Source organism: Miscanthus floridulus, chromosome 8 (assembly GCF_019320115.1).
Source record: "Miscanthus floridulus cultivar M001 chromosome 8, ASM1932011v1, whole genome shotgun sequence".
NCBI classification, from domain to species: Eukaryota; Viridiplantae; Streptophyta; class Magnoliopsida; order Poales; family Poaceae; genus Miscanthus; species Miscanthus floridulus.
The window spans coordinates 136,594,882-136,621,431 of NC_089587.1; the positions used below are offsets into that span (position 1 = coordinate 136,594,882).

General features: G+C 46.2%; 1 protein-coding gene across 1 annotated transcript in view; it reads right to left on the bottom strand.

Annotated features, from left to right (window-relative positions):
* The window catches only part of LOC136477294 (probable protein transport Sec1a), a 37,962-nt gene extending 16,938 nt beyond the window's left edge, over positions 1–21,024 (bottom strand). Inside the window, exons 1-15 of the mRNA XM_066475415.1 lie at positions 20,690–21,024; positions 19,795–19,850; positions 19,001–19,082; positions 12,836–12,914; positions 11,646–11,696; positions 11,464–11,560; positions 11,334–11,366; positions 9,921–10,049; positions 7,705–7,896; positions 7,458–7,541; positions 7,263–7,361; positions 7,112–7,185; positions 4,373–4,469; positions 3,585–3,710; positions 3,409–3,504 (exon numbers count right to left, since the gene is read on the bottom strand). Of these exons, the coding sequence (XP_066331512.1) occupies positions 3,409–3,504; positions 3,585–3,710; positions 4,373–4,469; positions 7,112–7,185; positions 7,263–7,361; positions 7,458–7,541; positions 7,705–7,896; positions 9,921–10,049; positions 11,334–11,366; positions 11,464–11,560; positions 11,646–11,696; positions 12,836–12,914; positions 19,001–19,082; positions 19,795–19,850; positions 20,690–20,759 (1,365 nt within the window). The 5' untranslated portion in view covers positions 20,760–21,024. The remainder of the gene's footprint in view (positions 1–3,408; positions 3,505–3,584; positions 3,711–4,372; positions 4,470–7,111; positions 7,186–7,262; positions 7,362–7,457; positions 7,542–7,704; positions 7,897–9,920; positions 10,050–11,333; positions 11,367–11,463; positions 11,561–11,645; positions 11,697–12,835; positions 12,915–19,000; positions 19,083–19,794; positions 19,851–20,689) is intronic.
* Between the last annotated feature and the right edge of the window lie 5,526 nt (positions 21,025–26,550).

Below are 26,550 nucleotides of genomic sequence, written 5' to 3' on the forward strand. Positions count from 1 at the left end.
GCTGTTCTTGGAATGGGAGAGAGATGTTATGACCGGGCTGGGCTACAGCAGGAAGAGAAAGAACCACACGCCTGGCGATGTGGGTTCACCCACGATCGTGGTAGGAACCGGCCATGCAGCAGGGATCGAGGAATAGGGAATTAGGCGCGCGCGTGTGTGTGTGTGGCAAACTTGTATTAGATCCCCTGAATGGGTTAGGGAGGAGGTTAGGCAAGAACAACCTTAGTTGTTGCCCTTGCTTTAGGCTCGGTTCGGCTGCCTGTGTTCCTGACGGTGCCCTCTCAACGTCGGACATGGAAGCACCGGCCATCCCCCACCCAAAGCTACTCCCTCCGGTCTCTAGGCTCTACCAAATTATTAGCCCTAATAGCAGATCATATCTGCATGTACTTTTATAGCTTGTATTAATTAGGCTAGATTAAAGCACATTAGAGGATATCTTTGATTCTTTCCTTGCATATAAACTCACTGTTGTATGTATACAGCCTACAGCAATAGAGAATTCATTCCGCCTATCTTCTTTCATGGTATCAGAGATGTCCAGAAATTGGGGAGTTAAAGTAAGGCAAGAGAATGAAAAATGTAGTAAGCCTGACATGGATCACTCTGTCCTTTTTGCTATTTGTTGTGGAGAAGAGGACGCTGGCATGGCAAAAGGGTGACAACAGGGCATGTATACTGTGGACTCCTTTGTGGGCCAGGGATACTACGTAAAAGGAACAAGAAGAAGAATCGTGACCCTGACCAGCAGCAGGAGGATCCACATCCAAGGGTCCAGACAAGTGAGCATCTTAGATATTAAGCTGTCGTCTATCCTTTAGTCAGTTTGTTAAGAGAACGGCTAGCTAGAAGATTTGTTTGAATAGCAAACTTGGTTTGTTAGCTTAGTTTATAGAATCAATTGCTTTGAGGCTAGCTTTATAATGTACACTACACCCATGCTTTCCCAATCCAGCCATAACATCCATATCAGCTTGAAAGCAGGAATGCAGGGGTGGCGCCCTCCTTATCTGGACTGTTTATTTCCATCAGCCAGATCAACCTCAGACAGAGACGCAAACAGCAACTGACATTCCAATCGTTCAGTACAAAGTTCCACCGGAGAAGACCTTCATGGGCGTCTGCGCCGCCTGCCTCCGCGAGTGCCTCGCCAGGCTTGAGACCAACGCCGCAGCGCCAGGCTGCAAGTCCACCTCCGCCATTCGCCTCGCTCTTCTCCTGGTCGTCGATGGGGCCCCTCAGGTTCCGGCACCGCCGCGCGCCCATGCCAGTATATAACCAATATCTGTACCCAAACCATACCCGTAGAATTTGGGGAGGACATGGATTGCCCATCTAGTGATGGGTTTGGGTAGGGTATTAGCGCGTATTACCCACTTAACTACTTTCCAAGTAACCAATACAGGCTGTCTCCAACTCATGAACTAGTAGGGTATCCTCTTCGCGACTCGTCCTCCCCAGTCACCGCCACTGAGGTCCACCCGAGCCTGCAGAGCTCAAGGCTTCCCTTTCATGGCCAGCACATAAGATGATGGAGTATGAAATGAAATGAAGCTGACATCGCACACATTCATCCTCAACTCAAGTGCTCTACTGAAAGCACCTACCTACCTGTTTGCGTTGCAGGAGGATGACTTCTTTAAAAGAGCAACAACCCTGCTGTAGTTCTTGGTGCTCTCAATGAGGCTGCCGCTGAAGTAGTCCCGTTCACCTGGTAAGCATCCGGCTCTTGCTGATGCATACACGCCCACCTCCTCCACCCGCCTATTAGTAGCACTTACCATCAACAGGTCAGAGCGGGGACACGCGAGCCCCCTGTGTTGCCATCCCCCTCGCCGCCAGTGCCAGCCGACATGGGCAACTGCTACTGCCTAGGGTCCTCACGCCCCATGGGCAGGGCCACCGTGCCCCTTTCAACCTCGGTCTCGGCAACCATGGCGCCGGCGCCCACCGAGCCTCCGGCCCACATTGGCCCAGTGCTCAGCCGCCGGAGAGAGCCCAGATCCATGTTCAGGTGGCTCCTACCGGCGGCTGACATGGACGCCGCCACTGCCACCACCAAGAGGGCTAGTGCGAGCTCGACAGAGGTCTCTCCGTCTTCGATGGAACGCAGGTGAGGTCAGCGGCTGGGGAAGATTCCCTTATCCATACCCATTAGGTATTATCCACTTTATTTTGGGTTGGATAATTGGGATGGATAGTTTATGAGTATGGGTGCTAGTGATCCAGTTGCTTGCCCAACAGCGTCGCTACATACCGGCGTGAAGACAACTTCCGTTAAAACGAATCATAGCAATCGCAGGCAGTGGCCTGGATAAGGAGGGCGCCATACAATTATTGTGTAGGATATAATCCCCCAAGAGGGTAATGTGTCGATTTCGTAGATTATGGGTTGTATGTCACCCAACTTTTCAGTTCTGGGTTGATTTTCAAACAAGGGCACGGTTCAAGGTCAAAAGGTGGACTTTAACCCAAGGTAGATTTTCAAATACACTGTTGAAGGGCTCTGCTTGCTATGTATGCTGTTGTGGTGGACTGGTGGAGATGGTGATGCATTGGTTGGAGATATCCAGTCCCTGGCTCCCTGCCCTGATGAGAACAGACAGCACTTGCTCACCACTTGTGTGTTCGCCTGCCAATTTTGGTTTCAAGTTCACAGTCCTTTTGGTCTTCAAGATTGCGTGCCTCACTGCAACTCGCCGTCCTTTGCGGAATGGTGGCCAAAAACGATCAAGAGTGTTCCTTTTGGTCTTCAAGTTGAACGGAAGGGGCTCAATTCACTCATCATCCTTGCAGCTTGGATGTTATGGAAGCACACAAACTCTGTGTCTTTGATGGTCAAAATCCAGACATCACCTCCCTCCACCGAGCATTCAAAGAAGAGCATCATTTGTGGTACCTAGCTGGTGCTATGGGCCTGCTTGCCCTTGGCCTTGGTCACAGTGACGTGCTTGGTTAGATTAGCCTTGCTTGTCCTGTTCGGTCTAAGCTCAGAGTGTTCCTTCTTTTCTAGTTAGTCTCCTTAACTTGTATTTCTCACCCCTCATGGTTCGATTCGGAGTGAGGTGGTGATTTTTGTAAGGGGCCGGTTTTCTCCTCTCTTAGTACAAAGGTACGCAGCTCTCCTGCGTATTCGAGAAAAAAAAAGGTATTTTGGGCTGGATAGTCTGACAAAACCCAATCACCCATCCCATTCTCATTTTTCTCCTTCACTTTTTTCTTATTTTGTATACACAAGATTATGAATAAATATAAATCCATAATGGTACACTGAAATGCTCCTGTACCGAAACGTTCCATCCCAGATGCAAAACCAGAATTGAATTAACAAACTACAGTTCACACATGTTAAAATAAAATTTAAAAAGCCTTGATGTTGTCAAATAAAATTTTGGGCTTAAGAATTACCTGCATCAATTTTGCACCTTTGTCGCTTTCAAACTTCTCCGGGTTAAGTGCTGCATAAATCATCAGCAAGCGTAACTTATTTTCACGACTTACAACCTGCATTGAGTCAGCAAATCTGAATATAACATTTGGAGAAGTCCAATATGTCAACTTATGTAGTTCAAATATAAATTTACCAATTGTGTTCTCAAAAAGTTGATTAGTTCTTTTGTTCCAGCATCGCCAAACACAAGATCTTGCTCTAGTTGTCCAACATCCCGAAGACATTGTTCCCGTATTATGTTATTGAGTTTTCCTGCAATCTGTATAAAATTAAGTGACAGAAATACAACACAGAATCATTCTGTACATGCTTCATGTAATGAACAAAAATATACATATGTAGGACACTTATTAAGTAAAGAGTAAAACACACCAGAGGCCCATTAACTTGATGGACCTAGATGAAACCCCATCACAAGTTCATGGACCTCTGGTGCATTTTACTCTAAAGGCAAATAAGAGTTTAGGAATGATATGGAAGAAAACAATAACACTTTTAACCAAAACGATAATAAGTTAAAAATAATAAGTTGTTTAACTGCTTCAGGAAAAACATCAAACAAAAGAATATATTGGATCTATATTTGAGAAAAAGAAATTATGGTTCTTTTTAGAAATAACTATTTAGATATTGTGACCCTAAAGAAGAGAGTTGCATTTTAAATGGGATGTCTATTATATGCCAACGTTCTTTTAGATGAACTTATTTTCAGGGCAGGAGACAGATAAAATCATAAACTTTTTACTCAGAACAAAGAAACACAGCATTTGAAAAGATGGCCATAATATCGGAATAGGAAAAAAAAAAGAGGATCTTTATCAATCCATTTAATCCCATGTTTGACTTATAAGCAATGCAGTGCAACACTAGACAAGCAACAGTGAACAACTTAAAGTTTGTCGAAGACAATATAAAACCAACCTCAACATGCAGGGAAAGCTTATCAATTTGATCACTGTACTGTGGAAGAGCCTGAACCATTTTTTGTAAATCTCTTGTAGATAATTCCCCACCGGTTCTGGTGATAAAAAAGGGAAATGCAATCAACCCTAAACTCAAATCAACATTGAAACAAGAAGTTAAGAACATAACTAACAAACGTGTTTGTAAGTCAGCGTAAATGACCAAGCTTAAGAAATTACTACTTCCAATTAAGGCTCTGTTTGGCATTGCAGCAAATTATAGTAATTTGTTTGGTGAACCAATATTTGATTGTTTTCATTTGCATATACCTGATTTCTCTTAATCACGCTGTAAAATTAGATCTTCTCGATTTCCCATATCAAAGGAAATATGGTTTACTTACTCAAGAAAAACTCAATGACAAAAATAAGTTGAAAATAGGGAACAATTGATCATTGTATGACAGCAGGTGAAAAGTATTATATCTGATTTATGAAACAGGATGTTAATTTCTCAAAGCAGATTTAAACAGAAACACAGAGTTAACAAAACACAGCAAACCAGAAATGGGCCTTACATCAAAGCAGCCATAGAACAAAAATCATTTTAAGGAATCAAGCTGTCCCATCAAACTATTTGTCATTCAAGGTTAACTCGAAAACTGTTTGCAAGTTTATGTCCTCTCCAATGCAGGTATGATATCTATACGACTTCAACAGTTTCACTTCAATCTCGGTTCAAAATGGAATACAGATTTATCCTAACTCATAGAGATTGGTATAGAACAGTTTTTGTCCACTTGCTACTTATCAATCGGTCAAATATGATTCTGATTGTTGTAGTTCAATTATGTTAAGATGGGTACAGAGTGATAACCCTTTCTCAAAACAAGGAGTGGCAAAGTATCAAATCAGGTTACTTTAAGCCAGGTCAGCTACTATGGGTGTGTTTGGTTTCCTGCCTTAGTTGAAGCCTGGCTAGGATTGGAGCCTGGGCAGCCCAAGCCAGCTTCCAGCAAGCCAATCTTTAGTTGTTTGGTTGCATGCATTGTCTAAGCCTGGCTAGCACCGGGTGTGTTTAGTTGTTTGGTTTGCATTGCATAGAATTACCTCTTCTCTATTCTGGTAAGGTTACCCTCTCAGGCATTTTGTCGAACAGCTGGTTTGCATGCTGGGGGAGTGCTGTCTCGGTGCACGTGGCCGAGCGGCGCGGTGGCGCGAACAGAGGAGCATGTGCTCGAGTGGCGGCGCACGTGGAGAAGCAGCTCGGATGCCCAACGGCTCGTTCATCGAGAAGCTTCACGGCGGATGACCGGCTCGTTCGCAGTCGTGGAGAAGTGCTGCGGAAGACACGAGTGTCTCGTTCGCGAAGAAGCGCCGCCGCCATGGGAGATCTGCGCGTTGTTGGAGCTTCGGGTGACCGGCGGCGCCATGGGTGCCCAGTCGTGGGCGGAGCGGAGCTCCACGGCACCATGCGAATTGGACGAGGGAAGTTCTGTCGTGGGCGCTAATTGGGAGCTTGACCGCATTGCCGAAGCTATGCGGCGCGAGCATGGCGACCGACAAGGGTGGGGGCAGGCGTGGAGGTGCGGGTCGGAGGGAGGGGAGAGGACCTGGAAGAGGTTCGCGTCGGGAGGTGGAAGGTGACGCGAACCACGACTTAGCGCTGGCCAAGCCAGGCTACACGGAAACGAGATGCTCCGGTGTTTCCAGCTAGCCAGGCCACAGGGTGGTCGGTGGCTAAGTTGGACCTGGCTAAAGGGCCTAAACAGGGAACCAAACAACTCCAAGGTGGCTTCCTGGAGCCTGGCCAGAGGTTGGCCACCAAACCAAACAAGCCCATAGCATTTCTTAAACAGTTCTACCATATTACAACATGTTATAACAGAGTTTTTCTCAGCAGCTGTCTGTCCTTGGCAAGCTAATTGGGTTTGAGGATTCGGGCCATAGGTTCACCATGGCCCTGAGCTTAGCGGAAAGCCAGGGAGCGCGGCAGGCCAGCAGTGAGCAGTGGTGGTGGCACTGAAGGCATGGGCTGACCTATCCAGGACCATGTTCAAAATCTGACATTTTTCAAGGAGCATAAAATATGTATTTTCAAGTTTTCATGTGCCATGCATCAAATAAGCTCACATAAGATGAATTAAAGTGCAATATATCACGTTTCACATATGAGTGTAACCTATCAAAATTTCTTGAAATGTGTCACAAACAGATTTCTAATCGACATGAAAAATAGTATTTGAACTAGCAGAGAGAGAGAACTATGCACAGAAATGAATTATTTAATGCATTTCACCATGGAAATGTCATGTGGATGGCATTACCTTTACACAAACCGGAATGCTGCCAACACAAGTCCAGTTACCACAATGATTATTTATGATATACACAGTATGATCAATCCAGGATAGAAATGTTATGAATAGCACTTGTATTCATTATGAGGGCTCTAGGGCCAAATATATACATGTGCAAGTATTAGCAAATATGGACAAACCCCCTTATACAATGGAAAAGTACATAGAGAACATATACATCTAATAAGCAATATCAACTATCTATTGTAGACAAATCTTAAACCCAATGTTACTTGGCAGAAAAGGGGAGTAAGTGTCTGCAGAAAACTGGCCCACATCTAATATCTAATTAGTGCTCATTGCAAATGGGAAAATCAGAATGGAAAAGAACAGGAGAACACATCTTAGCTAATAAAGATTTATCCAGGTATAATAATACTCAGGTTGAAACAACAAACCGTGCTTGGTGCAATTGTGCAGCTTTGTTCTTTGAAATGAAGTTGGTCATCTTATCATGTAGTCTCTCACTTGCCTGCAACAGTCATGGTTAAACATGCAATTGTTGAATACATGAACCAAGTAAGAAGGTAGATTAAGGAGTAATCTTACATCTGCTATATGTGCATGCCTAAGCTCAAGCCAGACAGGGTCATGATCTTCTAACAGGACCTCCTTTTTTTCAGTTGCCGACCCATTTTTACTTGGAACCTTTATTTCAGTCAAAGAAAAGAATCAATTAGTATCAACAGAGGCAATAGATAGAATACAATGTTAAAACATCAGCAAGTGTGTTTATATGCTCACCTCATGAACATACTTATTGCCATCCATACAAAGCAGATCATGGCACATAGCATCATAAGTCCATTCATGAATAATTGGTGCAATCTGAAGTACCAAAGAAACAAACAACAACAACAAAGCCTTTAAGTCCCAAGCAAGTTGGGGTGGGCTAAGTACCAAAGAAACAAAGTGGTATAAAAAGATGAATACCATATACTCAATGTAGAAGCAGAATAAAGGTTAAACCACAGATATGTTCAACACATACCTGATCTATTGAACGGTCTACTATAAGCAATTCACAAGTTTCTGTTTGAGGAAATTCAGGTATTGTCGTTTTATATTTCGCAAGACAATTCCATACACTAGCAGCAAGCTTTGTGGGGACCAAGTCTCGTAGTGTTGTCATTGTAGAAGCATCAATCGTCTTGGCAACACGGTAGTGTACACGAGGGAATTCCTGTAGTGTATAGAAAAATACATTTCAATAGATTTTAAGCCAACAGTTAGTTGGGACGCACACAGGTCAATCACTGAGATGCTTTGTTGGAAGTGGATGGGAGCATAAAGAAATAACAATTATAACAAAGTTATCACCAAAATCTAATTTCAGGAACAATAACATCAGCGGATCTCAGAATTGTCTACATCGTCTTTACTGTACAGCAGTTATCACCAGGCTACCTCCAACTTCACTTCCTACTGAACCATTTTTCCTTGTTCCAAGAAATAATAGTTGTTCCATCTGGGATTAACTTGCAAGGAGACTTATCCTTTTTCATCATAAATTCTCTGTCTATGGGATCTCATCTATGATTTTCAACTACAACCAGAAATTGAGGATTCTCACATTTGGCGTTTTTCTTCTAGTGGACAGTACTCGGCCAAGTCTGCATATGAAGGCTTTTTCATTGGGTCTACTCAGTTTGGCCCTTATGAGAGGATTTGGAAAACTTGGGCTCCACCCACCCAAGTGCCTTCTTCATGTGGCTGGTTGCACATGACAGGTACTGGGCGGCGGATCGGCTGGCAAAGCGGGGGCGGCCACACCCGGAGCAGTGTCCTCTCCGTGATCAAGAGGAGGAAACCATCAATCATCTTCTTGTGTCTTGTGTCTTCACTCGGAAGTTCTGGTTCTCTCTACTCCAAACACTTTGGTATCCATCTTTTTTCCCCACAGCCTACAGATTCATCCTTTGATTTGTGGTGGGAAAGATCAAGCAATGTTACTGCTGAGTTAACAAAGAAAGGTTTCAACTCTGTTGTAATCCTAGGAGCCTGGACCTTGTGGAATCATCGTAATAGTTGTGTATTTGATGGGGCTGCTTCCAACTTGGCTGCTGCTTTGGGTTTTGCTTTGGAGGAGCATCGGCTGTGGGCTTTAGCTGGGGCTCGGGGGCTATCTCTCTTGGCACCCCCACCCCTCCCCTCAGTAATTCTGTAACCTAGGGATAATCTAGCTCTGGTCGCCTTCTATGTTCGCACAGGCGCGTGTGTAAGTTTTTTTGTATTTTGGAGTGGTGTGGTATGTGTTGTTCGGGGTTTCTTCCCCCTTTTTTTCTTCTTAATATAATGAAGTGCAGTTCTCCTGCGTTTTCAAGAAAAAAAAAGTAGAAGTGTATGTGGGTTGGGTCAGGCCACCACACGAGCTGGCTAATAACGATCAGGTTAGTCCCCCTGGAGTGTTGCCTATTACTTAGCCTTAAGTCTCTCTATAAGATGCATCCTGTAACCAATCTCTCCTTCAAGAAATCAATACAGATGCATATTCATCTACTTTCAGTGACCCCAGAAAAAATTAAGACCCAGGGTTTGCCTTTGTCCCTAACCAATTGACCACCAAACCTCGTGGGCAGTGAATCATATTTTGTTAGTAAATTTAAGGTCAGGCATTTGGTTAGGGCAGAGGGCTAATGAAACAACCCAACCCACCTATTTCTCTAACTTCTGGTCCATCTTTCTCACAGTAGACACTTCTGGTCATGTATAAAAAGGGGCGTACCCAGTGCAAAGAGCTCCCGCTGTGTGCGGGGTCTGGCGAAGGGTGTCAGTGGCAAGCCTTACTGTTATGGCAGGTGGAGCCAGCCAGGGGCCCACACGGGTCAGATTAGATTAGATTGGTTTGTTAGGAAAGAGATAAATTAGATTGATTCGGTTAGCATATTACTTAGGGGTCAAGTAAGTTGTCTCTATAAAAGGGACCATCGTGTATCAGTTAGAGTCAAGCAAGAAGAAATCCTAAGATAGTTCCCGAGGAAAGGGCAGCTATCCGGGGTCTCTCTGCTAATCCATCTATCCATAGCCAATCCATAACACTTACACTCGCATGTGCAATGCGAGAAGACCGCGACTCGAACCCGGGACCTTCCGGTCACAGGCGGTAAGACTCTACCGCTTGCACCAGGACCCGGGACCTTCTGGTCATGTATCAGAAAACAAAATGTACAAGATTCAAGCAACACAAGCTTTCACAAGTATGCATACCCTCATTGTTGCAAATACTGTAGATATACGAGTAGCCATTGTGTTCAGACAAGCATTATACTTGTGAGATCCTTCTGCATTTTCACTAAAAAGTTCTTCCAATGCCCTCTCATGGTCAGTTATGAAACCCTGCACGCAATCACCAAGCTGAGTGAGGAACCCTACTCATGCAATTACAGAAGTTATCAAGTATATCCCTAATATTAAAAGCAATAGGCTTTCTTTTCCATCGCTTCTAGAAACCTCCTTAAATTATTTCTTTTTTTTCTTGTCTAACCAAAAAGTATGCTCCTCCGCACCGCGTGCGATACTGATGCTGCGGCGCATTTTGAGCCCCTGACACAGGCAACTGGGGAGTAGCTATTGAACTGGGCTTTATCTATTGGCTAGATGAATGGCCCTCATGTGAATTAGTCTAGAAAAACATTGCCCGCATTGCCAGGATTGTTTTATACAAGTAAGCTGAAGCACGCGAAGGCCCAATAGTGATAGTAGTGAAGTAGTCTACTGAGTCATCACGGCTTCACATGAACTAGGCGGGATTGTTACAGGGCCCTACATGCATAACAAAACACTATGCAACGTTGCAGGCCATAAGGACGATAATTTAATTCCACGTGGAGAATTTGTACAACAAAAACCTATATAAAACACAGCAAGCTTACGCCTCTCTTGCCAGATAGAGCGAGCACATGGAAGATGCGCTCCTGTCACAACAAGCCATGAGAACATAGAAGATGCAATCCTGTCACAACAAAACGCTGTTGAGCACTGAGGCCGACGAGGCTACCGAGCCCGTGGCCTCATCCACATATCAGGACTCCGAAATACAGAATGTCTCAAGAGGCCTGGAACAGGGTGGATGGAGCAGTGAGGAGAAGCAAAGAGGGTTTTTCAAACCGTTGTAACACAGGCATATTTGCTATTTTACACTAAATCCATGGATACTTCGAGCTATATAGAAGTATGCCTATGTATCATCTTACAATCGAATGTTGTTTTCATCTCATCCTACCATCAAAAGGGAACAAAAATATTTAAAAGGATTAAAGGAACAGAAATGAGTAACGGTAACTGAATTTCTCAGGGGCAAACCAGACAGTTTACCCTCTCACCTTACCACCTCCCACTCCCACCCTTGTTTTTGTGATAAACTCACAACTTATAAAGAAAATATGAGGCCTCAAATCCAGCCACTATGAAAGATTTAATGGGAGGAAAACAGAACATAAGAATTCATTTCTATTTTTATGACAGCTTCTTGACTTAAGAGCAAGAATATGGTCTCCATTACAACTAATCCAAGCTATATGATACAAGATGAGTCAACATCACAGAAATATATGTATTTCCATAGAACAGGATAAAAAACCGTATCAGGAACCAATGATCTTTTTTAACGAAAATGCTTACCTGGGAATCAATAGCAAAGTACTCCAAATTCATCTGGAAGATAAACAAAAAGAACAAGATATAGTGAATAACCAACATAACAATCTGACATACTCAAGTAAAACAGAAAGGGGCAAGAGAGCCATGTAACCTCACTAAGTGCAGCAATACGAGGTAGTACACTTGAATCCTTTTTTATTTGAGCAACCAATTCTTTATGCACGGGAGAACTGAAAAACACATATGCCCTGCAACACAAGTAATATGTCAATAGATAAAACACCAAAGCAAGTATCCATAAAAAAAGTGGGTGGAAATATATGTTGCGCGTACTTCTTGTACAAAGGGCTTCTTCCTGACATGTCAGATAGGAACATGACAATGCTGCAATCACCATGGTATGATGGTTAAGAGCATCAGTCAAATCAAAAGATGGAACATATGGCTGCAAGCAGAACTCAAGGTTTGTTTTCTATATCAATTCAGCACATGCCATGCTCTATGCTCATGGGTAATAAGTGCAAACATGCAAACGGTAATGTCAACCCTCCATTGTCACATACACTCAAAGAGTGAAATCTCTTCACGAATTGCCATGCTTGAAGTAATCTACTGATCTCTAGGTTTCAGACACTAATTACCGTTGCTGTATGACAGTATGAGCCTGTTTGGAAAAGGGAGATCGGTCTTGACATTTTTAGGATTTTCAGATTTGGAAGAAATCATAAGGTGTTGAATCTGAATCTCCATTTATGGACACAACCTGAGTTGATTAGCCACCTTAACTCGATAGCTTAAGCATCTGGATGTAAATGCTGGCAAATCAAATTTAACATGATCCTATAGCCAGATATCCTAAATTCAAGACAAGATCGAGAATTGGCTAGCACAAACTTATAAAAAAACAATAACAGCATTATGATGAATGAGATGTTCGGTAGGGCAACAAAGAGAGTTCCAAAAGTGGAATGGGTCCTAGCCCATGTCACACGAAGTGATTGTCCTGGCTGAACCTGGATGTGAGTATAAATATTGACATATGAGCAGATTGTCCTATATATCTTCAGCAGCTTAAGCATGGATGAACTAATTGATGCGTGAAATTCAAAATTTTATTATGGCTAGCCTCATTCAACAACAGGAATTATGTTGGCCATTGGTTTATCACACATTGAATTGAGGGTCAGGTTTTATGCTATGAGTCCATGTAAACTGGAGCTTTGGGCATTTTTGGAGCCTCCTGTGTTAAAGAACACTTTTTGTACAAAGGCTAGAGATAGCATAACTGCAAAATGGATATAAAAGATCAAAATGTCCAAAAGCCACTAACACCCAGAAAACTGTATCTGCATCTTATTAGCCAAACCACTTAGTAGTGGAATATAGATAGCTGTTCTAATCATACTTATCCAGTTACAGTGTTTTATACAGGCATACAGACTATTTCCAAATGTAAAAATGAAAATACTATCGCTCTATGATACAAGATTTGTAACAAGAATATTTCAAGCATTATAACTTACTTTTCTTTAGTTGGTTGGATGAAATATATGGCATCCAGTGAAGGCAATGGCTGCCTCCGTTTATATAAATCTTCGACCACTGCAAAACAATTTTCATAATTCGGACTCTACGTCAGATTAAGCATCTAGTGGAAATCCCATATTCTCACAAAGAGCACTTTAATCTGAAGGAATGGGAATAGAACTTTAGAAAGAAAATATGAAAAAAAAAAAAACAAGGCAATAGGTGATGACCAGCATGCCATATTCAGGAAGTTGAAGGACAAGATATGTAAGAAAACAGAGATGATTCAACTTGGGCTTAAGGGAGAAAGTTTCTAAACACTATTGTTGTCATTTAATAAAGATCTATGATACAAATGTCAGTAGTTAGCCTAGTGTTCTTGTTTTTCATGTTACCTGCTATAAGATATTTACTATTCTCTGTAATGTGTTTCCTTGGCAACCAAGTTGATCATGGTGCCTTGGCAACCAAGTAGGAATCATAGCATCTGCTTTATGCAGTTAGAATATGCTAAGAAGTAGGTACACCACTTGCCTATATATGCAGTGGTTAGCATCTTTGTATCCCTAAGTCATTTTTGCAATACAATCCAAGCGGCCTGTTGGCCAAGCTGCCCTCTGGCAGCCAACAATTGGTATCAGAGCCGGTTGAGAGATAGGGAAGAGCATGGCCACCTCCGCAGAGAGAGCAGCAGCAGCAGCCGCCGCCGCCGAGCACCGGGCGCAGCGTCTGGCCGCGGCAGAGGCCGCAGCCGCGCAGGCGCAGCAGGCCGCGGAGGCCGCAGCAGCAGCAGCTCGGAACGCAGCCGCCACGGCCGCGGCTCTGCGTCGAGAGTTGGTGGAGGAGGATCCGCCGCGTGATCGCCGCCCGTTTCCGCGGAGGAGTCCGGAGCGCGAGCGCAGGCAGACGCGGTCGCCCGATCGGGATCAGGATCGCCGCCGCGGACGGGCCAGGGGCCGCTCGCCGGTGATCCAGACCGTGTACAAGGACTCTGGCGCAAGTTCCACCTGGCCGATGCTCAACAAGACAAATTACCATGAGTGGGCCTCGATCATGAAGCTGAAGCTCCAGGCGCGGCAACTCTGGGATGCGATCGAGTACCAGGACCTGCCATACCATGAGGACAGGCGCACGGTGGAGGCGATCATCGCCGCCGTGCCACAGGAGATGCAGATGCCGCTGTCCGAGAAGGGATCGGCCAAGGAGGCCTGGGACTCCATCGCCGCCGCGCGAATCGGAGTCGATCGAGTGCGCCGCGCCACGCTCCAGCGACTCCGCAGCGACTGGGAGAAGCTCGCCTTTCGTCCAGGAGAGCAGATCGAGGACTTCACCCTTCGCTTGATGGCCCTGAAGCAGCAGCTTCTTCTCCACGGCGACAACGACATCGATGAAGAGCGCGCGGTGGAGAGACTCCTGCGCGCCGTGCCGCCAAAGTACGCTCAGCTCCGGATCGCCATCGAGACGCTTCTGGACTTCCAGGACCTCACCATCGAGGAGGTGTCTGGACGCTTGAAGACGGTGGACGACATGGAGGCGTTGGACGCGGAACCGGCCGCCATCGGTGGACTGCTGCTGACAAGGGAGCAGTGGCGTGCCAAGGAGAAGGAGGAGGCTGCCGTTTCCGCGTCGGGCAAGGAACCACGACGTCGTCCACGCGGCGGCAAGAAGCAGCGCGGGAAGGGAAATCGCGGTGGCGACGATCGCGGGGTAAACGACGACACCTGCCTCAACTGTGGTGATCGCGGCCACTGGGCGCGCGACTGCCGCCAGCCGCGCCGTGGTGGTGGTGACCGCGGTGGTGGCGGTGGCAACCAACGCGGAGGAGGCTACCGTGTTGGAGGTGATCGAGGAGGAAGGCGCGGTGGAGGGCGTGGCGGAGCTGCTCACGTCGCAGAAGCAGAGGACGATGATGGTGCTCTGTTTTTCGCCCACGGCTTCCTCAAGCTTGACGAGAAGGACGAAGCCGTCTGCTCCAAGGCCACGGTCTCCCTCGACATCAACGAGCCGCGCGCGCGAGTCTTCCTCAACACCAGCGCCAACGAGGAGGCGCTCGACGGATGGTACCTCGACAGCGGGGCCACGCATCACATGACCGGCCGCCGGGAGCTCTTCGCCGAGCTCGACACCACGGCGCGCGGCACGGTGCGGTTCGGCGACTCGTCTCGAGTGGAAATCAAGGGGACCGGCTCCATCGTCTTCCAGGCCAAAAACGGAGATCAGCGCGTCCTCCACGGCGTCTTCTACATCCCAGCGCTCCGGAACTCGATCATGAGTTTGGGGCAGCTCGACGAAGGAGGCTCCAGGGTGGAGATTGATCATGGAGTGCTCCGCATCTGGGACCGGCGTAGTCGTCTTCTCGCCAAGGTACATCGCGGGCCCAGTCGGTTGTACGTCCTGCACTTGGAGGCCGCGCGGCCGGTATGTCTTGCCGCCACGAAAGAGGACGAGTCATGGAGGTGGCATGAGCGCTACGGGCATCTCAGCTTCGAGGCACTGCACCAGCTCGGCAAGAAGGAGATGGTGAGGGGGATGCCGGTGATCAAGCATGCGGAGCAAGTCTGCGACACCTGCGTCACTACCAAGCTCCGCCGCAAGCCATTTCCGCAGCAGGCGCAGTACCGCGCGCAGGCGCCCTTGGACCTCGTCCACGGCGACCTATGTGGGCCGGTGACGCCGGCGACGCCAGGAGGGCGCCGCTACTTCTTGCTGATGGTGGACGACGCCACCCGCTTCATGTGGGCGGTGCTTCTGCCGACCAAGGATGCTGCTGCGGATGCCGTGAAGCGGGTGAAGGCCGAAGCAGAGAAGGAGACCGGCCGTGAGCTCAAGGTACTGCGGACCGACAATGGAGGAGAGTTCACCGTCGGCGAGCTAGCGCAGTACTTCGCCGCCGAAGGAGTCAAGCGGCACTACTCTGCACCACACTCACCGCAGCAAAACGGTGTTGTGGAACGGCGCAATCAGACGGTCGTGGCGACCGCGCGCGCGCTTCTGAAGCAGAGGTCCATGCCGGCCAAATTCTGGGGGGAGGCGGTAATGACGGCGGTGCATCTGCTCAACCGCGCGCCAACAAGAAGCTTGCAAGGCAAGACCCCCCATGAAGCCTGGCATGGACGAGCGCCGGCGGTGAGCTACCTGCGTACATTCGGCTGCGTCGCCTACACAAGGGAGCTCGGACACCTGCGCAAGCTCGACGACCGCGGCAAGGCTGGGGTCTTCATCGGCTACGCCGAGGGCGCCAAGGCCTATCGGGTCCTCGATCCGGTGACGGGACGCGTGAAGGTGAGCCGCGACGTGGTGTTTGATGAAGGGCGCGGCTGGGATTGGTCCAATTCGGCCGCCGGGACGTCTGCTTCCGCCTCCAGTGACTTCGACATCGAGTTCTGGGGAGTCGACACAGACGGAGCCCCGCCGCACACGCCGTCACCAGCTCCAAGGGAGCATGATCCACAAGCTTCCTCTACTTCACCAGCTTCCTCTGCTTCACCAGCAGCAGAAACAGAGCAGGCGGACCCAGTTGAGTTCGCGTCACCGCTCGAGGACGACGACGATCGCCTTGATGCCTCCTACGGTGGCGAGCAGCTGCGGTACCGTACCATGCCCAACATCATCGGGGACGCACCCACACCGCTGCCGGCTTCACGTCTCTTCGCCGAGCTTCATCTCACGCACGCCGGCGAGCCAGCCAACTTCACGGAGGCTGAAGGCGATCCTGCCTGGCAGGCCGCCATGGAGCAGGAGATCAAGGCAGTTGAGCAGAACTGCACTTGGGAACTTGTGGAGCTTCCTCCCGGTCATCGGCCCATCACTCTGAAGTGGGTCTACAAGCTCAAGAAGGACGAGCGGGGCGCGGTGACCAAGTACAAGGCGCGTTTGGTGGCGCGGGGCTTCGTCCAGCAGGAAGGGATCGACTTCGACGACGCGTTTGCTCCCGTGGCGCGCATGGAATCCGTCCGAGTTCTCCTCGCGCTGGCAGCCCAAGAAGGATGGCGCGTCCACCACATGGACGTCAAATCTGCTTTCCTCAACGGCGACCTCAAGGAGGAGGTGTATGTGAAGCAGCCGTCTGGCTTCACCGTCGCCGGGAAGGAGAAGATGGTGTACCGTCTGCGCAAGGCTCTGTATGGCCTGCGGCAGGCTCCTCGAGCTTGGAACGCCAAGCTGGATGCCACCCTCAAGGAGATGGGTTTCCAGCAAAGCGACCATGAAGCTGCGATGTACAGGCGAGGAACAGGGGAGGAGCTGCTGCTGATCGGTGTCTATGTTGATGATTTGATCATCACCGGTGCCAGCACTCAAGCCATAGAAGGTTTCAAGGCTCAGATGAAGAAGGTCTTCGACATGAGCGACCTCGGCCTTCTGTCTTTCTACCTGGGAGTCGAAGTACATCAAGATTCAGCTGGGATCACTCTGAGGCAGACCCATTATGCCAAGAGGATCCTTGAGCTAGGAGGCATGGATGCCTGCAACCCTGCCCATACACCAATGGAGGAACGGCTGAGGTTGAGCAGGCAGAGCACGGCTGAAGAAGTTGATCCTACCCAATACAGAAGATTGGTGGGCAGCCTGCGATACTTGGTCCACACAAGACCTGACTTAGCCTTCTCAGTTGGCTTTGTCAGTCGGTTCATGGAAAGACCAACAGCAGAGCACCAAGCTGCCATCAAGCGCATCCTGAGATATGTGGCTGGTACTCTGGAATTCGGACTTCACTACACTAAAGCTCCAGGGAGAGCAAGGTTTGTTGGATACTGCGACAGTGACTTGGCTGGGGACATTGACACCAGCAAAAGCACTAGTGGCACTCTGTTCTTCCTGGGAAGCAATCTTGTATGCTGGCAGTCTGTGAAGCAGAAGGTGGTAGCTCTATCTAGTTGTGAAGCTGAGTACATTGCCACTACCACAGCTGCAAAACAAGCTATTTGGCTATCCAGGTTGCTAGCAGACCTCCTTGGAAGGAATGTGGAAGTGGTTGAACTGAAGGTTGACAGTAAGTCTGCACTTGCTCTAGCCAAGAATCCAGTCTTTCATGAGCGCAGTAAACACATCAGAATCAAGTACCATTTCATTAGAAACTGCTTGGAAGATGGAAGTATCAAGGCTGATCACATATCCACCACTAATCAGCTGGCTGACATTCTAACCAAGTCTCTTGGAAGATCAAAATTTGAAGAGATGAGGGGAAGAATTGGGCTCAAGCATATCACTTCCAAGGACCACAAGGCTAAAGGGGAGAATTGTCAGTAGTTAGCCTAAGTTTCTTGTTTTTCATGTTACCTGCTATAAGCTATTTTCACTATTCTCTGTAATGTTTTCCTTGGCAACCATTGTCATGTGGCCTTGGCACAAGTAGGAATCATGCATCTGCTTTATTGCAGTTAGAATAATGCCCCTAAGAAAGTAGGTACACCACTTGCATATATGCAGTGGTAGCATTGTATCCTAAGTCTTTTTGCAATACAATCCAAGCGGCCATGTTTGGACAAGCTGCCCTCCTGGCCCAACACAAATACTAAAAAAAACATAGGTCTCATGGGATGCGATAGATTCAAAATGGTAATTCACAATTTCACAAAATGCAGTTATACTGCACACAAGGCAGACTGCATTAGGCTACTGAATACTAATTACCAAATTATTCAGTGGCGATATCAACAAGGTCCTTCTATCAGTCCACAGGGTGTCTGCCTGAAGAAATACTCTATGCGGATAATTTTGGAAATGTATATAGTGTAACCAGAAGAGCCTTCTAGTGTAACTCAGCTAAAATGTTACAAAATTCCTAGTACAGAACCATAGAACAAACACGCATTTATAGCAGTTTAAACAATTGTTCACACCCGTAGTAGGTACATTTATGGCTGGACACCTACCCCCACCCCTTATCATGAACTTGAAGAACCATCCCAACCCATGCAAAACCGCCTCTTCAATAATTATGGAAAGTCATGCCTGATTTTGCAAGTCCTAAATTAATGAATTTTTAGTATTTAGGGGATCTAAAATGTCAAAACAACAGGTGAGTGTGGCAATCCACTGGTTTACATCTGTTTTTCCCACTTTGTTATTTATATACTCTAGCAGCAATGGAAAAGGAAACTTTGTTTATGCAAGTAAAAACAAAACTCATAACAAAAAACAAATCATGCCTGCCCACTTACATGAAACCCCTTCTTCTGTGATATCTGCCATCTTACATGCATAAGACATAATCTTGACTGTAAACTTATCCATGATAAGGACCTAGAAGAGATCATGACAATTTGTGAATAAAATGCAAAACTTTTTCAGGATTATTTATTCTAAAATGGGAGTAAAACAAATGTCACAATTATCTCATGCGTTTTAGACTATATACCAAATATGTCAATAAAAAGAATGTAAGTTCTTAGACATAGTTAAACTGGTTTTGGAAACAAATTAGTCAAGCAACATTAGATTACTTCATCACAACATGTTCCATAGATTTTTTTTTTTTCTTGAACACACATGTTCCATAGAATGCCTGCAATCCCTTTATTGTGTTTGTTGCCAGATGAAGCAAAATCAGTTGAACCTAGAGAATGTCAGAAAGCAAATTGACCAAGCACATAGATCAATTAAGAGTGCTAGGTTCGATGTTTCTCCAGTTATTACATCATAAAAACCATAAGACACAAAAAAAAGCAGCTGCACTAAACTGACAGGGTGTAATCTCGGTGTACCAATCCAATAACGCAAGTAATCTGAAATTGCTTCACATAGGAAAAAAAAACTCAAGGATGGTCCCTTGGAAATATGCATAAACGAGGGATAAAAACAAATAATCACATCAACCATAAGACAGTTAGCAATAGTTAGGAACAAACACAATAAATTGACAAAATGAAACTTCAAGGTAAGTACTTCATAATACAGGGGCACTTCAAGAAAACCATTCCAGATATTAGTAAAAATGTTCAAAGGAAAAGGATACCTTCCATGTTGATTTCGAATTCTTCCTAGTTGATCTGAGCATTTCAAATAATAAACCTGCATTTGTCAAAGCACAATTATTTATAAACCCAACAGCAGCAGCATCGAAATCCTTTTAGTCTCAAGCAAGTCAATATATGCAATATATTAGTTAACACAAACATAAGTAGCCGCAAAGGTCCACCGATACATATGTAATCAGTTAAACAAAACAAACAAGATTGTATATGATACAGTGAGCAAAGATGTTACAAAACTATTGGATGGATACTTAGAAAATTATTAATAATGACCATCTGCAAAGTGGTGGGTTGACACAATTGTTAACTATGCATGAAAATCACTCCATATCAAGATTCCTCTTTGAGGCAATACTACATGACTTTTTCCATAAAATATGTATAACAAGATGACAGTTGTCCAACACTTCCTAACATTCCGAAAGCTATTAGCCTAACAGTGTCACTATATTTTGGCTATATTCAATCCAGTAACATTATTGATTTTCCAAGTAAATTTTGGCCATGTTACTTCTATCAGGTATCAAATTGTTTGGCTACTAGTGCTGAGGAGAGCACAGCCCACTTCATTGTATTGCCACTACTCTCTTGATCAAGGTATCCGCCGCACACTGAAGCCACAAGTGTGGCAAGCAAAACCAACGGGCCATCACTCAGTTGGCAACAGCAATGCAGGGTTAAGCACAGGTCACTACGCCGTATAATTCTCTACTGCGACTAGAGGTTAGACTCCAGAGCAACAAACCGCATGTCGGTATTTCCAGCTCCGTAAGCAATTTTTGTTTCAAAAAAAAAAGCTCCGTAAGCAATTTTGCCAGATCCATTTCCAGCAGCAGCGAGCGAGCAAATCCAAATCGGGATGGGAAGAGGGATTACGATCTCGAGTGATCTGGCGGAAGCTACGGTAGTCCCCGCCCTGCGAGGAGGCCTCCGAGTCCAACGACATGGCGGCGAAGTCTCCCGCGTCTGCTGCCGGCGACGCCGACTCAGCCTGGGTCCTCTGCCAGAGAGATCACTCGGCTCCCACTTGAAGCAGCGGCCGCGGCGGCGGGACCGGAGCAAGATGGCGGCGACGAGGAAGCTGGCAAGCGGCAGCGGAAGCGGGAACGGGCGCGAGATTGACGCGGAAGAGTGCTGGCAGGGGAAGCAAACGGGAGAGGAAGAGTCGTTCTCGTTCTCGAGAGGTCGTCGGCCGCAACTGGCCACGGAAATTACGGTACTGCCCTGCAGCTTGGTTGGCCTCGAAAATAGCCCACGAGCATATCGAAAACGGCCGTGAATCGGAACAAAACGGGAAAATATACGGGTTTCACGAGAGTTTTATGGCATTGAATATACTTACGTAGCAAAGTATTTACGAAGAGAGATGATAAAGTTTTACGGTAATAAAGAGAGTTTTATTCTCATAAAAATTTTATACACTGATTTAAAAATACGGGTATATTAAAAACTGGGACATAAAATCCCATTAAAACCGGTTTAAGACCACTGGCTCTAGTTGTCTTTTCTACTTTCTCTTTTCTCAAAATGCAATTATTATATCTTTATAGGAATATTGATCTCTTTACCAAAAATTATAGAAGTGCAGTTATTTTGGATCAAAAGGAGTACATGAAAAGCCGAACTGTTGAATACAGGACATATCCATCTACTCCTTCCATCCCAAATTATAATTATAAGTAAGTTATTCTAACTTTTTTGAAGAGTCAAAGTATTTTAAGTTTGATTAAATTTATTAATAAAATAATAATATTTATAATATCAAATAAGTATCATTAGATTTTTCATCAATTATATTTTTATAGTATACCTATTTGATGTCATATCTTTGTAATTTTTCTGTAATTTTCATCAAACTTGAGATGCTTTGATTCTTAAAAATGACATAATTTTGAATAGAGGAAGTATATTTTATTTTTATTCTTTCCATGAAATATAAAGCTATAATTTATCTTTTAATAATCATTACATCCATAATATAAGTTAGTACTTATAATAATATGACAATGTCTTATTAAATTTTTATCAAATTAAAGTATAACTTTGATTGATTTTTTTCCTGCCCTAGTGAGGCACATGAGTATTTACTCATAAAAATATCATAATTTGAAGTTTTATACTATCCGTGTTAGGTCTTGTGCGGTCTCAGGCGTCCTAGTTTTTTTTTGTGCAGACTTAATGAGCGTCAACATGACCATATCATTTAGTGTGCTTGTTCATGTGTTTGAATGTTTTTGTCATTATGACATGGAATAAGTTGGTTCTTTATAATCGGTATAACTTCCGTGAATCTCGGTACAAGATTTTTATTAATAGGATAGTTTGCTACCATTCAATTTTTTTTATTTTGGGTTGTGAATAGTTTATGCTAAATAAAATAAATGGCTTAAGAGTTTTTATAAAATTATCCAAGATTTAGTTAGTAAGAAAAAAAATTAGTGTGAAAAATTGAAATGATTTCATAAATCCTCATATTAATTTGACATATTTTTGTCTTCATGCCAGCTTAATCTTCTTATTTGAACCTTCTTACAATCTTATTATGAGTTCAAAATATTTTATTTGAGTTCCTTGTTGACACCAAACACTTGTATAGGAATAATTTATCCAAGCGGTCAAAAACTATTTACCCAAGCGGGCATCGTGTCTGCCTCGAATACAACACATTTGTTACTCAAGATTAACAGAGGTGGCCACAGTGCCCGTGTGTGGAAATACAGATTAACAAACGCGGCTCTTTCGTTCAGGTAAAAAATATATTTACCATATGATAAAAGAGGTGGTATCGTACCCTCATGGAGCCCCCGAGCGACCCGGGCCGAAAGTGTTCGGGGCGAGGTGCTTTGTAGGAGCGAACGTTTGAATGAAAGAAAACGGTAAAGACCGAATTTTAGAGGAAGAAATGACGTAATTGTTCGATGTTCCATGTGTTGGTGAGAACGTCGCCGTTGTCGTCCTTCAGTCGGTAGGCGCTCGGTCGGATAACTTCGGTCAACGTATAAGGTCCTTCCCATGGCGGAGAGAGTTTGTGCTTCTGCTTGGTCGACTGGGTCCTTCGAAGCACAAGGTCTCCGACCTCAAGGATCCTTCCTCCGATTTTCCTCTCGTGGTACCTATAGAGCATCTGCTGGTAGCGAGCGGAGCGGATGACGGTCGTCTCATGGGTCTCCTCGAGTAGGTCGATCGTGTCTTGCTGAGCCTCCGCGGCTCAATCACGGTCGAAGGCCTTCACTCTGGGGCGTCATGGTCGAGGTCGGAGGGCAGCACTGCTTCAGCTCCGTAGGCTAGGAAAAAGGGTGTGAACCCTGTAGATCGGTTTGGGCTCATTCTCAGGCTCTAGATTATCGCTGGGACCTCTGCAACCCATCGCCCCGCGTACTTATTGAGTCGATCGAAGATGTGTGGCTTAAGTCCTTGGAGGATCATGCAATTGGTACGCTTGACCTGGCCATTAGTACGTGGATGTTCGACTGAGGCCTAGTCTATCCTGATGTCGTATCCATCAATGAAGTCTAGGAACTTCTTTTCGGTAAAGTTAGTTCTGTGGTCAGTGATGATATAGTTAGGAACGCCGAACCGGTAGATGATGTCGAGGAAGAACTTGACTGCCTCCCTCCGAGCGGATGTTGGTGATGAGCTTAGCCTCTATCCATTTGGTGAACTTGTCGACCGCCACGAGTAGGCTGAGTGAAGCCGCTTAGGGCCCTTTTTGAGAGGGTCCTACCATGTCGAAGGCCCCTAGATCATCGAACGGCCAGGTGATGGGGATGGTTTGGAGCTCCTGTGCCGGCAGATGAGTTTGCCAAGCATAGAACTGGCATCCCTCGCACCTGTAGACGACCTCCTCAGCATCTCGTAGTGCGGTGGGCCAGTAAAACCCTTGGTGAAAGGTTTTTTCGACCTAGCGGACCATGGGGACCGCGTGATGTCTGTAGATTCTAGGTGTAGGACCTCAAGGAGGAGTTGTTTCCCTTGGTTGGTAGGGATGCACTTCATGAGTACCCCCGATGGACTTCGCTTATAGAGTTCACCACTAATGGCGACGAACGTCTTGGCACGTCGAGCGATTCGTCGAGCTTCAGTCCTTTCGGGTGGGAGAACCTCCTCGAGGAGGTAGGCGAGTAGTGGTGCTTGCCAATCGGTTTGATTGAGTGCCAACATGGCAACATCGGCGGGCGATGTCATCATGGATGAGGCACTAGGGTCGGAGCCCCCGAGCGCTAGTTTAGCATCGGGGTCAGAGCCCTCGAGCACTGGGTTGGCGTCGGGATGTGTCTGGATCGGACCTTCCAAGACGTGGGTGGACGGTTCATGGAGGTCATTGATGAAGACCCCGCTCGGAGACGGATCCCGTCTGGTGGCCAATTTTGTGAGAAAATCAGCGACATTGTTATCCTTTCAGGGGACGTGATGCAGCTCGATCCCCTAGAATTTGTCCTCGAGCTTGCGCACCTCTTGGCAGTATGCCATTATGAGGGGGCTTTTGCAGGAGGACTCCTTCAGGACCTGGTCGACGATCAGCTCTGAATCTCCATGAACATAGAGTTGCGTAGCGCAAAGCTCGATGGCGATACGTAGTCCGTTGATGAGGGCCTCGTACTCTATGGCATTGTTTGAGGCTAAAAAGTGGAGGCGGATGGCATAGCGGAGCCTACTCCAGTCTGGGGAGATCAGAACCACTCTAGCCCCCGAGCTGGGCACCATGACGGACCGATAGAAGTACATTGTCCAGTACTCATGGGTGACGTCTAGTGTCGGTAGCTAGACCTCCGTCCATTCGGCAACAAAATCTATGAGAGCCTGAGACTTAATAGCGGTACGGGGAATATACCTGATGTCATGGCCCATGAGTTTGAGTGCCCACTTGGAGATTCGTCCCATGGCATCACGGTTGTGGACGATGTCTCCGAGTGGGTATGAAGTGACAACCGTGACTTCATAGTCGGTGAAGTAGTGCAGGAGCTTTCGGGTCACCATCAGCATGGCGTATAGGAGTTTTTACACCTAGGGGTACCAGACCTTGGGGTCAGTGAGTACCTCTCCGACGAAGTATATGGGTCATTGGACCTTAAGATGGTGTCCCGGCTCCTCCCTTTCGACGACCAAGGCGGCGCTCACCACATGGTTGCTTGATATGACGTAGAGGACGAGGGGTTCTCCCTGTTCAGGAGCGATGAGGATTGGGGCCGACGTCAGTGATGCTTTGACGGTCTCCAAAGCCTACTATACTTCCTCAGTCTAGACGAACGTGTCTGTCCTTTTAAGTAGCTTATAGAGAGGCATCCCTCACTCACCGAGCCGGGAGATGAACTGGCTCAGGGCAGCCAGACAACTGGTGAGCCTTTGTACGCCCTTGACGTTGCATATAGGGCCCATGTTGGAGATGGCCATCATTTTTTCGGGGTTGGCCTTGATACCGCATTCGGACACGATGTATCCAAGCAACTTCCCTTTCGGAACCCCGAAAACACATTTTTTAGGATTCAGTTTGATGTTGAATCTTTGGAGGTTCATGAATGTCACGGCCAAGTTTGCGATCAGGTCGCAAGCTTGAGCCATTTTGACCACTATGTTGTCAACATAGACAGCGATTATTGGTTTCGGCCGCTTGGTTTGATCAGGCTATTCGAGCGGGTCAATTTGGTCAGTGGAGCATTGCTGCATGCACCTTTGGTAGGTGGCGCTAGCGTTCTTTAGACCGAAAGGCATGATTTCAAAGTAGTACGAACCATACGGGGTGATGAACGAGGTTGCGAGCTAATCAGACTCTTTCATCATGATCTGGTGATAGCTTGAGTAGGCATCCAGAAAGGAGAGGATCTCGCATCTCGAGGTGGAGTCGACTATCTGGTCTATGCATGGCAAAGGAAAGTGATCCTTAAGACACGCCTTGTTGAGGCCAGTATAATCAATGCACGTTCTCCATTTCTTGGTCTTCTTTTTAACAAGAACAGGATTGGCAAGCTAGTTGGAGTGGAATACCTCTCTGATGAAGCCGGCTGCCAGGAGTTTGGCGACCTCCTCGCCTATGGCCCTATGCCTCTCATCGTCAAAGCGGTGCAGGCATTGTTTGGCGGGCTTTGAGCCTGGGACGAGGCGTAGTGCGCGCTCGACGACCTCCCATGGTATGCCTAGCATGTCTGATGGTTTCCATGCGAAGACATCACGATTGGCGCACAGGAAGTCGATGAGCTCACATTCCTATCTGGCCAGGAGCTAGGTCCTGATCCACACCGTCTTAGTTGTGTCAGTGGGGTCTGTAACACCATTGGTGTTACATTGTATAGTTTTTGCTAAAACACTGCATGAGCATCATACTTATGTGTAAATATGTGTAATATAGAGTGTAAATCCATGTACAGCACTTGAAACGTTCATCTGAAATAAGAAACAAATGTTATATTTCATGTCGCTTTATATCGTTTAGTATTCTAAGTGATTTTTTATCGAACAAAAATGCTATAGAACGCTTATGCGAAACTTTGATAAAGTTTGTAGTACAAACTTCACAGGCGACGATAAAATATGCGGTCGAGGACGGGGTTCGCTAGCTAGTGTATCAAGTAGCTTGGAAAAGGAATTCAACGCGAACCGTTTGATGCTTAGTCGTTTCGCGTAAGTTTGAAAATGGGTCGACGAAGCCATATTCGATAATTTTTGTAGAACGATCGGGTTAAGAAGTGGTGAGGTGTCTTGGCTTAGTTCGATAGCCCTATGTACCCACTTGAGGATAGAAT